At 37.6% G+C, this 18,479-nt stretch overlaps 2 protein-coding genes across 3 annotated transcripts in view; one reads left to right on the top strand and one right to left on the bottom strand.

The window, feature by feature from the left end:
- The window catches only part of slc20a2 (solute carrier family 20 member 2), a 39,929-nt gene extending 36,898 nt beyond the window's left edge, over window positions 1-3,031 (bottom strand). Inside the window, exon 1 of one of the 2 annotated variants that reach the window (XM_084389102.1) lies at window positions 2,843-3,031. The gene's annotated coding sequence lies outside the window, so the exon portion shown is untranslated. The remainder of the gene's footprint in view (window positions 1-2,842) is intronic. The other variant, XM_084389105.1, reaches the window with a different exon arrangement.
- Window positions 3,032-5,743: 2,712 nt separating this feature from the next.
- Window positions 5,744-17,967, top strand: hsd17b3 (hydroxysteroid (17-beta) dehydrogenase 3). The gene is made up of 11 exons (XM_084389106.1): window positions 5,744-6,101; window positions 9,486-9,532; window positions 10,451-10,526; window positions 10,619-10,726; window positions 10,816-10,883; window positions 14,023-14,067; window positions 14,690-14,724; window positions 15,878-15,959; window positions 16,065-16,130; window positions 16,258-16,407; window positions 16,731-17,967. The coding sequence occupies exons 1-11, from the start codon at window positions 5,951-5,953 to the stop codon at window positions 16,824-16,826; spliced, it is 924 nt and encodes a 307-aa protein (XP_084245232.1). The 5' UTR covers window positions 5,744-5,950; the 3' UTR covers window positions 16,827-17,967.
- Window positions 17,968-18,479: the final 512 nt, after the last annotated feature.

Below are 18,479 nucleotides of genomic sequence, written 5' to 3'. Positions count from 1 at the left end.
ATCTAATATACCACTAAATGATATCAAGCACTGTGAGGAAGCATACAAGGCGTCCAGTATATTTGAATAGACTACTATTTGAATAAATTAGTCATAGTCTTCTTGTGCTTATTCATCTTTCATAGTATATTCCAATCAAGAGCAGACTGAACACTGACTGTAAATTGTACACTCTTACCAATACATACAATAGGAGATGAGGAAGGGAGTCTAGATGCATTGATTTCACATGTATGCATGATATTATTTATCCATATGGTCCTCAGATTTAACTGAATTAACTAGCCATTTTTATCCGAAGCACTAGTAACTCAATATAACATAACGGGCAGTTTAGATTCTGGACTCAGTATAGCAGCCATGTTATAATTAAGAGCAGAGTACAACAGTCAGATTCCAGAAGTAAAAATACCATTTATTTTCACTTTAGAAGAATAGATTTTTAACAATAACTTAAAACCCATTGTAGACAGACCTACTGTGAGCTGTGAGGTTGGTTAATCAATGGTAGATGCTTTTTTGAAGCCATTAATCCACATTATTTCAACAAAAAATTGAAATGATCATATGCTGCGTTCACACCATGTTGTAATTACCATTAATAAAGCTCTGTATGCTTTCAAATCACTATGATGTCATACACCGATCAGTTTGCACAGCGCCACTTCAAGTCAAACACACCTAAGGGTGTGTTCACACTTGGTATGCTTGGTTCGTTTGATCTGGACCAAAAAAACCCCAAAACATTTAGTCCTGGTCCGCTTAGCGTTCAGATTGGCATTTTTATCACCGAACCTAAAGGCATAGGGATATGTTCACAACCTGATTGGTCGGCTTCGTATTGCCTATTTTGAGACGGTGTGGTGAAGTGATGAGTCCCAGCTTAGGACCCCAGTAGTATGCCTGATCTTCTCGCGATTCTTAATGTAATCAATCAAACTTTAATTCATGTAATCTTTTATTTTTATCCTGATTATTTATATAGTTAAAGTGAAAGAAATTGCATGCTTAGGTATGTTTTGCGACATTGTTAATTGTTATTAAGGCATAATTTACTTCTTTTTTTTATTATAAGCATGTCATGTCATAATTAATTCTTAAACAGAACTATGCTTGTATCATATTTGTTATCTAAGTTTTTATCGAAAAATATCCTAGATGGTGAAAAGAACGTTATCTCTAATCATTTCGGATAGCTGTATGCTGTGTGCTGGGATTAATGTGCTCGTATGTGCGTAACCTACTTGAGAACTCATGAACAGCTTATAATATGTGTAAAGGAGTCAAAACAGCAGCAGGAATCCCTCCGTCACACACACAAATGAAGATCTGCTGCAAGGAGACGCGGTTCTGATGCCTGTATCGAACTGTGATGGATGGGCAACATCACGACTATGACTTTTTAGGGTCTTATCTTCCTGTTTTTGGTTCGCTTTCATGTCTTTGGTCTGTGCTGCATTCATATTTCATTGGAACCGCACCAGAATTCAGTTCGTTTGGTGCGCACCAGGGTTTGGATGGCAGCATTCACACTTATTCAAATGACCCACACTTACAGAGCAATCGCACCAGGGTTTGTCTTAAACAAACCAAACATACCAAGTGTGACTGTGAGCACACCCTTAAAGTCCTCGTGAACTGGATGTTGTTTAGCGCACCTCCTCTCAGTCGCAATCCCTCGCTTATTGCAGACTGATGGTTGGAGGGGAGCGGAGGTGATCATGTGGTACAAGTCGCAGCTCTCAGAAAATTACTAGTTTACACATTGTAATTACAAGTTCTACAAGCACGTGACGGCTTTATACAGTTCAGAATCGTTAAGGTAATTACAACATGGCGTGAACACACCTATATTTAACGGCGGAATTCCTGGTGAAAAACTACATTAGCCATGATTCTGCAAAGATATCTCCACCAATCAGAGAATCGAAACAAATCACAAATTGTGCCAAAAGAATGACGTATAAATGTCAATGGCAATGCTTCTTGTGATTGTAGTTCTTCTTTCCCTCATTAAAGTCTTATACCTACCTAATAATATTCATAATAACATACGACATAGTAGTCTTGTGACTATTCTAACAAAAAAACAAAAATTCCACTTGAAGAAGCTTGCATTAAAGAAATGTTTTCATGTAAATTGCTGTTCTTATTTATTATGTGGCAACAGTTTTATAAAACGCACAGGGGTCTCTCGTACCTTTTACACCTGAATTAATTACTTATGCTACTAATTAAATAAGCAATTAATTACTGAAAGCAATATCACAGACCAGCAAATATTAGCACAGCTGTGATTACATGTGGCAAGAGGCTATTTCTTTCCGTGTGACACTGCTGTGAAACTATAAACAAAACAAAAAAAATGAGTTTATAGTAAATAAGTGCTTCGACATTACACAGACAATCACGTGTATAACGTCTCTAAAAATCACTGTCTGCAGCCTGTCCGTTGCTGTCTGTCTCGACTAGTGCGACCTCTAACAAATACATAGCCTAAATTCACATTGGAACAAATCAACAAAAGCCCTGTCATTCACAAAACGAGCACCATGCTTAATACAAAGCGGTTAATAGCATTAAATACCAGTGGACAAATCTGACCCTGAGGAAAATTACGCAATCCCTTCTTAATATACAAGCACTAGGCTATAGAGACAATATCACCGCGTCTCAAAGCAATAATGCAGCTGCACACGCGAGTAATAAGGTAATAAACGGGCATTTTCCTATTCCTGAGCGCGTGGTGCTGAAAATATTCCCTGAGTGTCGCGTGAATCTAATCCATTGACGAATTATCGACGGCTTGACAGCGTTCAGTGACACAGCTCTTTTTACTCACCCAGAAGAAAATGTAGACCTCGGACGAGGCTTTACGTGCTTCAGGCGACCAGTCTAAGAGCCCTTACTTTATAAAGAGAAATTCGGCGAGGAGATTCCTAAAGGCTTCCTTCAGCTCTGGCGACCATGTTTGTCCTGACTGGCTGACTGACTGACTGTTGCTGGTGTGTGTGGCTGTGTGCATCCGGGCGCTTGGGGGATCAGGGGGCAGGAGCTTTCCGTGTACGGAGAAAAAACGGGAAAGAACGTGTGGAGACGAACCAACGCAAAGTCCTGTCCCCTTCAACTGAAGTATCAGCCAAATGTCAGTGGATTCAAGCAAACTGGCGTTTTATTAGGTTTATTTATTGGATGTTTAGATATTACCGAAATGTATCCTTGTGGGTGCACGAGCCACGAGGTCATTGCTTTTTCTGAGGAAACCTCTAGGAGGTTTATTGTAATGTCTGGATCACGCAACGAGAGATCGATATCCATAATGAATCTCGATTGGGATAAGAATACACTAGGTATAAATTCTCAATTCGAAATATTGATATGTTTTATGTTTCCGGGCAGGTAGTTGATATAGTAGGCTATACGTACTGTTACGTAACAGCATTCGCGCGTTCTCAACACATGCGCGCCACACGAGACTGGGAAGTCCGACTCCTTTCTTCGAATCGGTTCTATTAATGAATAATTTAAAAAAACTGTTAAAACGATTCATCGGTTATTTTACACTCGGACGTAATTGGTCCCTGGCATATTACACGCTAACGTTTAACACGCTTTATTAATAAGGGAGTTCGTTGTAATTTCATATGATTCATCTCATAAAAGTTTAGAACCTAAATATTTGTATTACATTAAACAATATATATATATATAATCACATTATGTGCATTTTAAATATGGATAATTCAGGATAATAGGTCCCAATCAATTTACGTAATTATTATCTTTAACGAATTGTTCAGACCAATTTTGTGATTCAAACGATTCATTGAACAAATTCGACTCTGACTCGGATTCATCAATCGGACAAACACGACGAGACAAGTTCAGAAGAGGAACACCACAGGTTCACTGAGTTCATCCTAGACATTGATTTACATACAGCATCTACCTATTAAGGTAACATTTAGGAATATAACATTATAACACGTTTACCCCTGTTAATTTCGACCAGACAGTGCACCAGTCAGAATTTTGTGCCATCGGGTTGCTTCAATATGTTAATAATAATAATAATAGAGGACGGTATTTCTTCAGTTCTTACAGTTTGATAACATTAACTTTATATAACTATATTCTACATACTGTATATTGTTCGTTTGCATAATTAAAGTTAAATTATTCGAGAAGTTGATTGTTGTATTGCTATTTTTCGTTCACATGCATATTCAAGTAGCCTTTGATCAAAAATGTCAAACTCATTAGCAGCTACTGCTATAAGAGATCATTTAAGATGCAGTTCGATCATATGAACTGGCCTATAGACTATTTATAGTGGCTGTTTGCATAATTTAAGTTAAATCAACTTGATTGTGATTTTTCATCCACATATATTTAAAGGGATAGTTGAAGTTCATCCAAAAAGGGAAAATTCTGTCATAATTGACTCACCCTCAAGTTGTTTCAAACATGTATGAGTTTCTTTCTTCTATTGAAAACATAAGAAGATATTTTGAAGAATGTTGGTAACCATGCAGTTGACGGTAGTAGTAGGAAAAAAAATACTGTGGAAGTTATTGGGCGCAACTGTTTGGTTACTGACAGTCTTCAAAATATCTTCTTTTGTGTTCAGCAGATAAAAAACACTGCAGGCGACCAAAAAAAAAAAAGCCAAACTTGGTGAACAGCGCCCTCTGCTGTTTCATCCCGACATGCAAATGTTGATTTAGTAAAACAAGACGTGCTCGTTAAATAAAATAAAATAAAAAACATTACAGTGAATAATGCTAATTTCTACATCTCACTAATAACATCCCTCTTGAATCATATAACAAACCGGTTGCTAGGGATTAAACAATGAGGCAGAAAACATTGTACATCCATTCAGTTCAAGATATTCCTGAGTGGGCAGTGGCTGGCAGAGCCAAACAAAGCCCTTCTATGAGACTTATTAATCTGAGGGAGGGAGTTTTAGTTTTGAGTCTACTCGCATAATTTAACATATATTAAATAAGAAGTTAGAACAATCAATAGAAAATGGAGTAGGGTAACATGATGTTTTATACTTTACGCAGTTGGGCTGTAGGGCGTGATTTTTACTACACTAGATGGCGGTGGAGCTTTTTTAAATAAGTGCCTCAGAGAGTTCAACACTGAGAAATGTGCTAGACAGGGCTGATGATGAGAGCAAGAGAAGGGCAACTATTGTGATGATGAATTCAAGAGTGACTGTTGACTTATCTTCACAAGATCAATAATTGTGAAAACAAAATGTCAACAAATGAGGCGAGCAGTGCACATTTACTGTAAATCAAGTTACAAAAGTTGATATTTAGTCAAACCTTTCAGTCTTCCCATAAAAAAAGATGGGTCTGGATGTTCTTACTAATAATTATTAATACATTTTATCACCCTCCAGTTTATGATCACAGATATAAATTTAGAAACAGTGAAATCTTTTTGTTGTTGAGTAAATATGTTCATGCCTTATTATTGTAACATGAGCAAATGTGTTTTTTTATATCACTAATCCATCTCTACATTAATAATAACACTGAACTGAATGTGACAATATAAATAAAAAGGGTTTATTAAAATATAAAAAGAAAACAAAAAGATTCAGGTAAATTTCCACACAAGAGTTTAAGGTTAAAAAAAAGAGAGGGGGGTACTAATAGTGCCAGGTTAGTGAACTCGTTAATACGTTAAGCGTATAACAGTTAAAGCTGTTAGCTTTAAGCTAAATGGCACAACACACACACACACACACACAAATCAGGAATGTGAATTATGTCCTGGGCAGAATGGGCAGTGAAGATTCTGATTGGCCGAGGGGGCTGTCAACATTAAGGTTGAAAGCTTGTGGTCAGATTAAATAAGAGAATGAGACCAGTGCAGTAAAAAGGACCAAAATAGCAGGAAGGACTCATTTTAAGCCTTGGGAAAATCTATCATGACTCTCACTGAGATTCTCTTCATTTTGACCGGGACTTGCACCGTCCTAGTTTTTGGAGGGAAACTATTATGCATTCTTATGATGCTTGCCCCGAAGCTCTTCTGTCCCCTTTCTGAATCTTTTTTCACCTCTCTGGGGAAATGGGCAGGTGAGATACATCAATATTTTGACTTTATTTCCTGTATTTTTGTCTTAAGCATGCTTTTTTATTGATATAACAGGCAGTCAAGTTTAGTTTAAATATTAAGATGTCATTCAGCAAAAAAAAATTTTTTTACATTACTACTTTAAATCATGCTTAATAGATAATTCGTTTAAAAGTAAGTTATTAGTTAATAGTTAGAAATGTCATGATTTAAGCATTTAAGAAAATGCTATGTTTTTTGTATGTTGAAAACATGCTGCTGTGCCTTGAGGGACAACCGCTGGTTGAGAACAGTCAGATTGAAGCCAGCACTACCTTGCTTTTGTTCCACTGTTTGACCCTGGAACAAGTTTCTCATCTCACTTTTAATTGTCACTCTCAAAATGTCTTGCTTCCCTAAACAGGAATTTTTATTGTTGGCAAAAGAGGGATCCTCTTTATGGCTTCCTTGAAATTATACTGTTTATGTAAGTTCAGCAACACAAAACAACAATTCCAGCCACTTTTTCCCAAGCTTCCTTTCCATTCCATTGCGGCGCTGAGAGTGGCAGAGAACAAAAGGCAATTAGAACAGTATGTTCTAGGACACTATTTCTCTATTCATTTCTTGATTTTGAATGGTTGTTCCTGTTCAGTTTAAAACAAATTAACCTTACTTTTTCTCTCTTTCCACAACTAATTCTTTCACTTTGAGGCTTTGAAAAGTTCTTCCTGGTGTGTGTGTGCGTGTGCATTACAATATCCCTTCCCAGGGGTGTTTTCTTGCATGTTAAGACATAGTGTATCTGCTGTTGTTTTCACTTTGAATAAATATTCATGCAGAGTTTTGCAATTTGTCCTGCACATTCTAGATGTCACACAGTTGGTTTGGCCTGTATGTGTGCATGATATATATATATATGTGTGTGTGTGTGTCTGTGTGTATATAATATTTATATAACACAACTTGATTGAGTTTAGGGCTTCTGCGGGTTATCAAATGCCCCCCCTTGGCCCTTCACCATGTTGGTTCTGCCACTGCTTGTTCCATTTTATCCATATCCACCAGAATGCAAGCTTTGTCTGTTTGGGGATGTTTGCTACTAGCTGCTTCCTAGCCTGGTTGCCAATCCCAAGCAGTCTAATGGTCCTCCAAAGTGACTGCCCTACGAAACCCCTGAAGCCAACCTCCACTGACAGGTTCCAAGCCTTCCTTTCCGTTGGCGCTCGAGAATCAAAGCCTGATATTTCTTAAGCTTACGCTTGTGTGCATCTTCCATCCTCTCTTCCCAGGGTGCTGTCAGCTATAAATTAGTACCGCCTGCTTGGTACCCTTTGACCAGAGCACAATATCAGGTCTGAAGCTTGTATGGATTATTTCCTCTGGGAATTTGAGTTGCTTCTTAAGGACTGCCCGCATCTTCCAGTCGTTTGCCGTGGCCCAGACTCCTTTACTCCTCCTCTCTGTTGCTGTGCTCTCTCCAGACCTAAGGAACTGGATGAAACAATGCCCCTCAAAAAGTAGTTTTGGCTTCTTTCTTGCCTGCTTCACCCCGACAGCAGCTGAGTTAATATTTGGTCATGTCTCCACCAAAATTTCCCAATCACCAAACTTGACCTGCACGAGGAGAGGACGTGCTCAAGATTAGCTGGCCTTCCCCAGAGTCTGTCAACCGCCTTGTATGAAGATTTGATGGAGTAAGTAGGAGATTATATATGGAACACAACAGAATCTCTCTTCCATGCTCCAGATGTCCCCCAAGGTCAGAACCCTCTCCAGAACCCTCTCCCAACTCGTCCAGCTGCCCTGCTTTTTCATGGCTCCAGACTTAACATGTCGACTTTCCCTCAATGCTCTGCCGGATAACCCCTTGCGACCCGTTCTAACCTCAATGTCCGCCTGACGTACTCTTGCGTCTTTACTGTTTCGCAGCATCATAGCCTGCCATGTTTTTGTTAGCTTATACTCCTCCACCACTGATGTTACTGGCAGCTGCAGCTTGCTGCCTGTGCTATACAGGCCTATGGAGCAGAAGCTTAATGGAACCATCTCCTCAAATAGTTAAAATAGTCCAACCTCTCCACAGTAGAGACAGGTACCTCATAAATGAGCAGTGGCCAGATCAATCTATACCCGGACCCTATATGCTGGTATCCCCAGGCCTTATACTTGCCAGGCCGCTCTTCTCCATGGATGTCATCCTGGTTTCAACTTCCTTAAACAATTCCATCACACTCTGCTTGTCATTGAGGTCTGCCCTGTACCACTTTCCCAAGCTCTCCACTGACTTTCCTTGGTCTGTTGGAATGGTGTTCTCTTTGATCCTAAATTGAAACCAATCCTGGACGTGTTCCCTCCTCAACACGAAACGTCTGGAATTTGCGGGTTTGAACTCCACCCTTGCCCAGTCGGCAAGCTTAATAAGTCCATCTCCCTTTGGGTATTTATTTTACCGTGTTGGTCAAGTCATCCATGAATGCTCTGATAGGCACCTGTTGGGTGCCATCTGCCAGTACTGCACCCCGATGTAACTTATCAGCTGACTTGACAAGGAGATTCATTGCTGTTAACCTTACTGAAGTAACACAGCATTTATTAATTTATAATAATTATAATAAATTATAAAACTGAGGCAAGCCAAATGAAGATTGAATGGTTCACATTTACAAAGTTTTTGCATTCAAAATATTTATCTTGAGATCTCACTGAGATTGTGAAGCAGGGTACTACTTGTACGTATTGTACACACAACCAGTGGTGCAAAGAAAGAACAAAAGCATGGTAAACCATTAAGTAAAAAAGACACAAAGTCATTTTCCCACATAGAAGATAACAGCCGGACATTAGTTCAAATCTCTCTTGTCTGCAATGAAAGCATGAAGGCAGTAATTACATCATAATTTCCTCTACATTATACACTGGCCCTCCAGCACCCCTTTTCCTCCCACTCTCTTCTACAATGTGAACTTCTATGATGGTCTAATAGTCAGTGGTGGAGAGAAGATGCAGCTCCAAACTTTCAGAGAGACTTTTCACACACATATACACCACCCATGCTTCCTCTTTGTTTATTAAATTGGTGGGAACACACAATCTGTCCAAGTACATGCTGTAAAAACACTGACTGCCTATCATCTGAAGCGTGTGAGATTCCTAGAGGGAGTGATTGGAGATAGATTATCACATTCTTAATACACTTGATACCAGAGCTTATTTTCTGTAATAAAATGTGTTAATTATGTGGTCGTAGTTGTTTTACATTGTAAAAAAAATGTTGATTAAAATTGTTAAATTGTTTTATTTTCTCACATTGAATAGGTTATTGATCACATTAGTTCACAATTACATAAACTGACACATCAGTGAATTAGAGAAATAATTATTCTTACCGTTTTCTTCTGTTTCAGTGGTCACTGGAGGGTCAGATGGAATAGGTAGAGCATATGCAGAAGAGGTACCTATCGCCTATGTGAAAACTATTTTATTATGACTATATCTTGATATTAGATTAGTTCAATAATTAAGTATAAGGATAAAAAGGTAACAGTAAAATGTGTTCATGCTTATCTTTATAATGACCAAATAGCATACACTGACTACACTAATTATTACTTTTATTCTGCAAGGATGCATTAAATTGATCAAAATAAATGACAGTAAAGATATTTATAATGTAAAAAATATATATATTTCTATTTCAAATAAATGCTGTCTTTTTGAACTTTCTATTCATCACAGAATAATGAAAAAATAATGTATCATGGTTTCCACTACAATATTATCACAATGCAGGCAAGTGAAGAGGAACAGAGAAACTCCTTTGCAGCAGATTTAGTTTATTTAAAAACGGCAATCCAGAAGACAAAAATCAGTCTAACAGCTTCATACATGTAAAGACAATTCAGGACAAAGAGAAGAACCAAACTGAGGGCTTAAATACATGGCTAAATGAGGAACCAGACTCAGGTGAACATAATCAATTAACCAATGAGTAACCACAGAAACCAACTAGCAACTGGAACAAAGGGAACAGGAGCTAAACACAGGAAGGAAACACGGGAACCAAAGGAAAAACAACAAGTGTCCACACATACAACATAACCGTTACAAATATGAAGCAGAAATAAAAAGTGTTAAGCAGCACAAATGTTTTCAACATTGATAATAATAAGTTTTGATTCACCAAATCAACATTTCTGAAGGATCATGAGACACTGAATACTGGAGTAATGTGTACACCTGTAAAGTAGGCCTGTAACCAATCTGGAACAGATTCTTTGTTAAGATCCCATACTGTAGCTCATCCCCTATAGATATATAGGCTGTTTCCATAAGACTTTACAATCTTTGTATTTCCTGTCTTTCTGTGCAGCTTTCAAAACTAGGTATGAATGTGATCGTCATCAGCAGAAATCGAGAGAAGCTTGACAGAGCAGCCAGGAAGATCGGTGAAGCGTTTATTGTTGAAATTTCAGTTTCTTAGCTTTGTCTGTAGTCTTAGAGCTAATTTTTAACCTGCTTTCTTTTCTTGTTCTGACAGAGCTCACTACAGGAGGGAAAGTCAAAGTAATAGCTGCTGACTTCACCAAAGACGATATATATGGACACATTAAAGAAAACATTGAGGGTTTGGATATTGGTATTTTAGGTCAGTAGGTATCAGATATCTCAATGTGTCAAATTTACTGCAGTTATATTAAAAACAGTAGCGTTACTGTTACTTTTCTTTAAACACAGTGAACAACGTTGGGATTCTACCGAGCCAAATACCCTGCAAGCTACTTGAAACATCTGATTTGGAAGAAGTGAGGTCATCTGTGGTTCATACAATCATTGTTCATGCATTTATCTTTATAAATACTAAGAGTTTTCAAACTGTTCCTGCATGGATCCTTCTCAGCACTGCACATTTTTGATATCTAAGTTATTTAAATTGGGCATGAAACTACAGTATATGCTACTAGTATCGGCTCCCATTAAAGGTGGGGTAAGCAATATTTTAAAAAACGCTGTTTGGAAGTTAGTTGGACCGACAAACGAACAAACAACAACAAATGTGAGTAGCCAATCAGCATTAGTATGGCAGTGGAGGAGAGAGAACGTGCAAGAGGGAGATTTGAAGAAAGACTGCAGAAATAGAGATGAGACACAATACAAAAGAGAAAAACTCAGAAGAAATCACTGGAAAATTAAGGGTTATGACTGGGCAAGAGCTTTAGGACCCACGTTAATATTAGAAAAGCTTTACGGCGCTGGAGAGAGCTAAGCGGGAAGGCCTGAAAACAGACAGGTTGCTTTGATTCCGCTCCTCACGTGAGTAACACTGGGTTTGAGTGTCATTGTGTGTCTGGAGCTGCTGTGCTGTTGGCAACTAACAACCAACTCTTTTTTGTAATTACTATTGGGTACTGTAAGTGCTTCCTTGTCATTCATTCATCATCTGCGCTTTATTTTTCCTGAAGCTTTATTTTGTTGCGCTTCTGCTATGATAAACAGACATTCACTCTTGGATTGCATGTGTAACGGAGCTCAGTTAGTGAGAGTTTTTCTGACGATTGCTAGGGAATGTGGTTAGCGTCATTGTTAGTGCACTTGCCTCGCATGCCAGCAATCAGGAATCAAGACTGACTCGGAGCAGGGCGGTTATGATTGGAGGGTGACTTTTGGAGGCGGAGCAATGAAGAGAGAGGTGTGTTTGGGTTGATTTCAAATATCAACAATGTCCAACAGCGATTTTGAAATAATACTTACCCCACCTTTAACAATGTAGTAGCAATTATTTCAGATATTAGTAATAGAAAAATGCCCACTGTAAAACTAAATGGAAGCATGCTTTAATAAAATATCACAAATGAAATTCTATCAAGCAATAGTTGTAGATATGGTTGGCATAGCGCTTTTAACAATGCAGATTGTTTCAAAGCAGCTTTACGGAGATAAACGTATAATTTAAGGTAACAGAGATTGTTTTGGCTTTATAGCGGTTCTTTAATAAAGTTATTTTTCCAGCTAAAGTTAGTTTTGATTGATTCGCTTCCGTCGCAACGATCATTTGTTATTAAATTAGGGGCCGCTAAGACGACACCATTCTCTCTACACAGACTTTAAACGCAAACCTGTGATAAACGCTGATGGCATTCACATGCAGATTAAGAATTGGTTCTATAGTTATGTGCGTTTGAATATATGTGCGCAGGTTTGTAATTCCCAACAAACCAAGCCTAAACAAAGTACTGGTCTTTCCTTATAAATTTTGATACAGAATTTTATTTTATTTTGTCACTTCGGGGTAGGTACGCAAAACGAATTTTCCCGACAACGCTTTATCTGTAGAGTGGTAAAGGGATCCTCCATAGGGAGAGACTAGTTGGCACTTCAGCACTGCGTTGTCATTGGGTCCAGGCGAAGGTCTTTCGTCAGATCTGGATACGGCCTGGATACGGCAGGCTGCGGGAAAACCTCGGGATAAACAAAGACACTAAAATTAGCGTAGATGCCATTCTTCTTATGATGTAACGAGTACATCAGGATTTATGGGAAGTGTTGCCGGTTCCGGCTGACCTAATCTATGCAGCCTAACACTGAATTATAGAAATCTATAATGTATTATGTGAGAGATGAGATGTGAGTCAAAGAGATGTGTCTTTAATCTAGCTTTGAACTGACAGAGTATGTCTGCTTCCCGGACAATGTTAGGAAGACTGTTCCAAAGTTTGGGTGCTAAATAGGAAAAGGATCTACTGCCAGCAGTCGATTTTGATATTCTAGGTATTATTAACTGGCCGGAATTTTGAGATTGCAATAGACGTGAAAGACTATAATGCGTTAAGAGCTCGCTCAAGTACTGCGGAGCTAAACCATTCAGTGCTTTGTAAGTAATCAGTAATATTTAAAAATGTATGCGATGTTTAATAGGCAGCCAATGCAGTGTTGACAGAACCAGGCTAATATGGTCATACTTCCTGGTTCTGGTAAGAACTCGAGCTGCTGCGTTTTGGACCAGCTGTAGTTTGTTTATTAAGCATGCAGAGCAACCACCCAGTAGAGCATTACAATAATCTAGCCTTGAGGTCATGAACGCATTAACTAATTGTTCCGCATTTGTCAATGAAAGCATATGGCGTAATTTAGACATATTTTTAAGATGGAAAAATGCGGTTTTACAGATAACTAGACACGTGACTCAAATGAAAGATTGGTATCAAAGAGCACACCGAGGTTCCTAACCGACGACGAAGATTTAACAGAGCAGCCATCAAGTGTTAGACAGTATTTTAGATTATTACGTGTGGGAGTTTTTTGTCCAATAATTAGAATCTCTGTTTTTTCAGAATTAAGTAGTAGGAAATTACTAGTCATCCAATTTTTTATATCAGCTATGCATTCCATTAATTTTGTGAATTGGTAAGTTTCATTAGGTTTTGAAGAAATATACAGCTGAGTATCGTCAACATAATAAGTGAAAGCTAATTCCATGTTTCCTAATGATATCTCCTAATGGTAGCATGTACAGAGTGAACAGCAGTGGTCCTAGTACTGAGCCTTGTGGTACGCCATACTGAACTTGTGATAGATAAGACATCTCTTCATTTACTGCTACAAACTGATAACGGTCAGATAAGTATGATTTAAACCATGCTAGTGCAATTCCACTAATGCCAACATAGTTTTCTAGTCTATTTAAAAGAATGTTGTGGTCAATGGTGTCAAATGCAGCACTAAGATCAAGTAACACTAATAGAGAGATACAACCACGATCGGATGATAAGAGCAAATCATTTGTGACTCTACTGAGAGCTGTCTCGGTACTATGGTACGGTCTAAATCCGGACTGAAAATCCTCACAGATATAATTTCTTTCAAGAAAGGAACACAGTATTACTATAAATACTATTACAAAGTATTTATCAGAAACTGTTGTTTGTTTCATGTGGTGACCTCTAGAGAATACATGATGTTATCAACTGCAATGTAAAAGCCATGGTTAAGGTGAGTAAATGCAAACAGAACTGTACACTATGATTATTGTGGGCTCTGTGAAGAAATGCTTATGTTGCCCTATTTTAAAAGTGTCTGCTAAATGCATACATGTAAATGTAACTGGGTCTTTACCACTCACTCGTATACTGAAATAGATAAGGAAGTCAATTAGTGGGTCGTAGTGGTCACATCCAAAATTGAGTCACAGCTCTGACAGGGTTGCAGAAAACAAGGAAAAAATGCCATTAATTAAATGCAACTAATGATATAATTGTGCATAGTTAGCAAAAATGCAAGTTTATAAACTTTTAAAAGTCATCAAAGTCCATCAGAAAAATTGTAAATTCTCAGCATAAAATGGAAGTTGGAAGTTACAATAGTCTTTTTTCACTATTGTGACGTATATCTGAGTGAAATGGCTTCTCGAACAAGAAAAAAAATGAAGGACGGGACTTGATTTTGTCCATGGGAAATTGATTAGATGGTTGTGGTTTGCTATTGCAGTGATCTGATGTGAGTGACAGGTTGTCCTGCCCTAAAAAAATCCTAAATAAAAGCCAGTTGAGAACCATTGGTTCAGTGCTAAAGAGATTTAATAGAATGCACTCATACGGTTTTCCTCCATTTTTAGATGTGCAGAATTGTCCTACCAGGAATGCAGCAAAGGTTTGGCCATCTCTGTTGACCTCACTAGTTTTCTCGTAATTTTTCACACATATCCCCTTTAGGCACTCCGTTGACTGTAAGTAATGTTGTTTAACCAACTTAGTATTAGTAGACTGTTAGATGTAAGGGTTAGGGTTAGGGTTAGTAGAATAAGTTGACATGTAGATGCAAAGTTCCTAATAGTCAGTAGAATGTCTGTTAGGGACCATCAAAATAAAGTGTTAGCAGATATTAAAGGTGCTGTATGTAGTTTTGTTTAGCGGTGATGTTTCAGATTGCAACCAATAAGTTTACAAGCGCGTGCTCGAATTTATGAGCGAGCACTGTGGGTACCGAGACGCAACACACCGGAGAAAGCATCACACAACATGCTGGAAACTAAGGTAAACTCCCACTGCAACGTTACAATAATAGGCTACTTTTATCAGCCTGACGTTGAACTAATGCTCCATGCTCGTACCATGATAAGTATGGAACCCTATCAGCCGTGCCGAATTTTGCCACTGCAAGCACCACTTCACATTTTCTTCAGGAAATGTACATTCTAGGTTTGTAGATAAGGTTTTTCCATGATTCAAATGCCCTGCCGATGTTGAGCCAGAAAAAAAACTAATTTTTATTTTTATTTTTTTTTATATGTGGAGTTTGTGTTGGAGTCTGTGTTGTGCTGGGAGCAGGTCGTTTCTTAGTGTTATCAGACATGTCATAAGTTGCATACGTCATAAGTCCATGTCATAAGTTGCAGTGTCGTCGCTGTTGAGTGCAAAGTCAGTAGGCTAGACGAGGCGAGAGGCTCGGGAGCGCGCGTGCAGGTCACGTCACTGGATTTCGCGGTAAATCCGACCCGGCACCTTCACATAAAAATAAGAATACTTGCTTAAATTCCGAGGTAATAGCAAAACCCGCAAAGTGGATCGTTTTAATGTGAGATTACAACCCCTTCACACACAGGCAATAAAAAAAGGATTCATTTTAGTAGAAAAGTTACATACAGCCCCTTTAAGCAGAGAGTCTACAATACTCTAATGAGAGTTAGTGGACATGTAGGTGCAATGTTACTTATAGTCAACAGAGTGTCTAAAGGGGCTCATCAAAATAAAAATGGCAGAATTTTAACATATGACAAGCACACTGACAATTAGTATTTCCTTAGAGGAAGAGGAGTCATTCTGAATGTGTCCTCTGGAATAGCCAAAATACCCTGCCCTATTTACACCTTGTACTCAGCATCAAAGGTAAAAAAAAAAAAAAATACACATCTACACAAAGTTGAAAAGCAATGTATTAGCAATGTCAACATATCAATATATATATATATATATATATATATATCTTTTCAGGTTTTTGTTGAGAGATTTTCACAGGGTCTTCAAGCAGAATATAAATCCAAGGGAATTATTATTCAGGTAAAATAAAAACTGTTGTTAACACAACAGTTAAATAATGTGGTTTTTGTGTGTGTGTATCAAATTTACATATCTGCTAACCAGAAGTGAGAAATGTAAATGTCTTCATGTCTTTTATTTTTCTCAGACAGTTGCGCCATTTGGGGTTTCAACATCAATGACGGGACATCAGAAGCCAGATATGGTTACATTCACAGCTGAGGAGTTTGTGAGCAGCTCATTGAAGTATCTGAAGGCTGGTGACCAAACATATGGCAGCGTCACTCATACCATATTGGTAATGACCTCTGTTTATTAATATAGTTAAAGTGCACTCTTAAAAATAAAGGTTATTTATTAGCATCAGTGGTTCGATGACAAACCTTTAACATATATGGAACCTTTCCATTGCACAAAAGGTTAGCCTATTTATTTATAGTGGGAAAATGTTGTTTAGATTGTTAAAATGTTCTTCACGTTAAGAAAAAAATGGTTCTTTTAAGAACTGAACCCAAAATGGTTCTTCTATGTATGGCACCTCTGTGAAAACCCCCTTTTTTTAAGAGTGTGTGTGATTTCTGTGCATGTATTGTTTCTGACCAACGTGTAATTGTCCTATAGGGCGGGATTGTGCAGTCCATTCCCACCTGGGTCCTGCAGAGTGAAGCGTTTCAGCATCACTTTAAGGAATATGTGAAGGAAAGGGTCGAAAGCTGAGAATTGTCATCCTCTAAGTATATAGAGTATATAGAATTGAACATTTACACACCACAACTGTTGTGGATAATAGTTTTGTTTGGACTAATTATGACAATACAGTATGCAAAAAATATAAGACTGAAAGAAAGTGTGAGGACGAAACAACTGACAAGAGTCCACGGTCCTTCAAAATATGCTATATCAGTGTTGATAATGGAATGTAATAATTATTAATCATAATCATATCAGTAGACAGGAGATAGTTGAGTGGAACTGACCTTGATAACATTAACAGAAGGTCAGTTTCACAAAGGCCAAATGACAGTCGAAGAGATGTGACCTTGTTATTTTTTTTGTCTATATTTTAAGATTAGAAAATGTTTGGTTTTATTTAAAGAGCAAAATCATATTTTCATTTGAAATATCCAGTTATTTGGCGCCACATAGTGGTTAAATGCACTTTCACATGATCTTTAAAGCTTGAAGATGATGCATTTTTTCTCATTATCCCATTATTTTGACTTTTATGTGACTAATCACTCTATAGCTGCAATGGCGCACAAGAACGCACATTTTATTTATGTATATGGCTATACATTTTAACATATCTTAGAACAATTTTAAGAACAGTTAGTCAGAGTCAGTCTGCAGATTTGAGTTGAATTTAACACAGACATTACACACTTCACAACGCCACACACTACACACTTATGGATCTTTCTGTACAGTAACTGCAGTAATTACTTTATATCTCATTTAACTTTAAAAAAGAGCTGCTAGTTTTGTTTCTGACTCTGACATGCGGCCAGCAGAGGGCATATTTTTGATTCTGCAACCTGAAGCGGTCACATGTAGTGTGTGGATTCAGATTTCAAAGATCTCTTGAAGATGCTGAGCAGGTAAAGGACACAAACAAGTGCAGTCTGATGGGGGATTTCCGCTTGAGATGTAGCTGTTAATAAAGCTGTTCACCCTTAAGCGTGCTGTCCTGATTGAAATACAGCTGACAGGATAACAAGTTTCCACTCACATTAAAGGGGTTTGTGTTTTTACTACAGGGAATTTCCACTGATAATTTATAATGATACTGCTTGTAACAGAAAAGACATTTATGTGGAATAAGGCTAAGGCAATAATTAAAATAAAAAACACTGGGGAATTTTTTGTGTTCATCGTTTCTAAGCTATGCTTGCTTTGACTGCAGCAGTGATTTCAGATTTTTTTTTTTAAACATGCTTCCAAGTTGCAGATAAGCAAAATTAAAGTTGCAAACCTAATACCCCAAATCTTGCAGAAACCACCAACTATATATCAAAAAATAATGTGGTTTAAATAGTGTACAAACTGTATCTTAAAATAGCCTCACTTTCTCCATTCCATCATTTTGCTAGATGGCTGGTTTGTTTCTATTTCATTTAATTGATTGGTTTAGATTAATTATTTAACTGCTATATAGCTAATTAATCTAAATGAGCCAACTTTTCACTATCTAAAATTGTACTCAATAGTTCCCTATAGTTGTTGACTCCTTTGTTTTGCTAAGGCTAATTTTATTGCTCACATTTTATGTATCCTAATACAAATACATCTATAAAAGTAATTGAAAAGTAGCAAAAATAAATTCCAAGTGGGGGAAAAAAATCCTGATTTTTTTATTTATTTAAATGAATC

The sequence above is a fragment of the Rutilus rutilus genome (assembly GCF_951802725.1).
Source record: "Rutilus rutilus genome assembly, chromosome: 19".
Lineage (NCBI taxonomy): Eukaryota > Metazoa > Chordata > Actinopteri > Cypriniformes > Leuciscidae > Rutilus > Rutilus rutilus.
The sequence above is the reverse complement of the archived record's forward strand: the minus strand, read 5'-3'. Positions and strand labels throughout refer to the sequence as shown.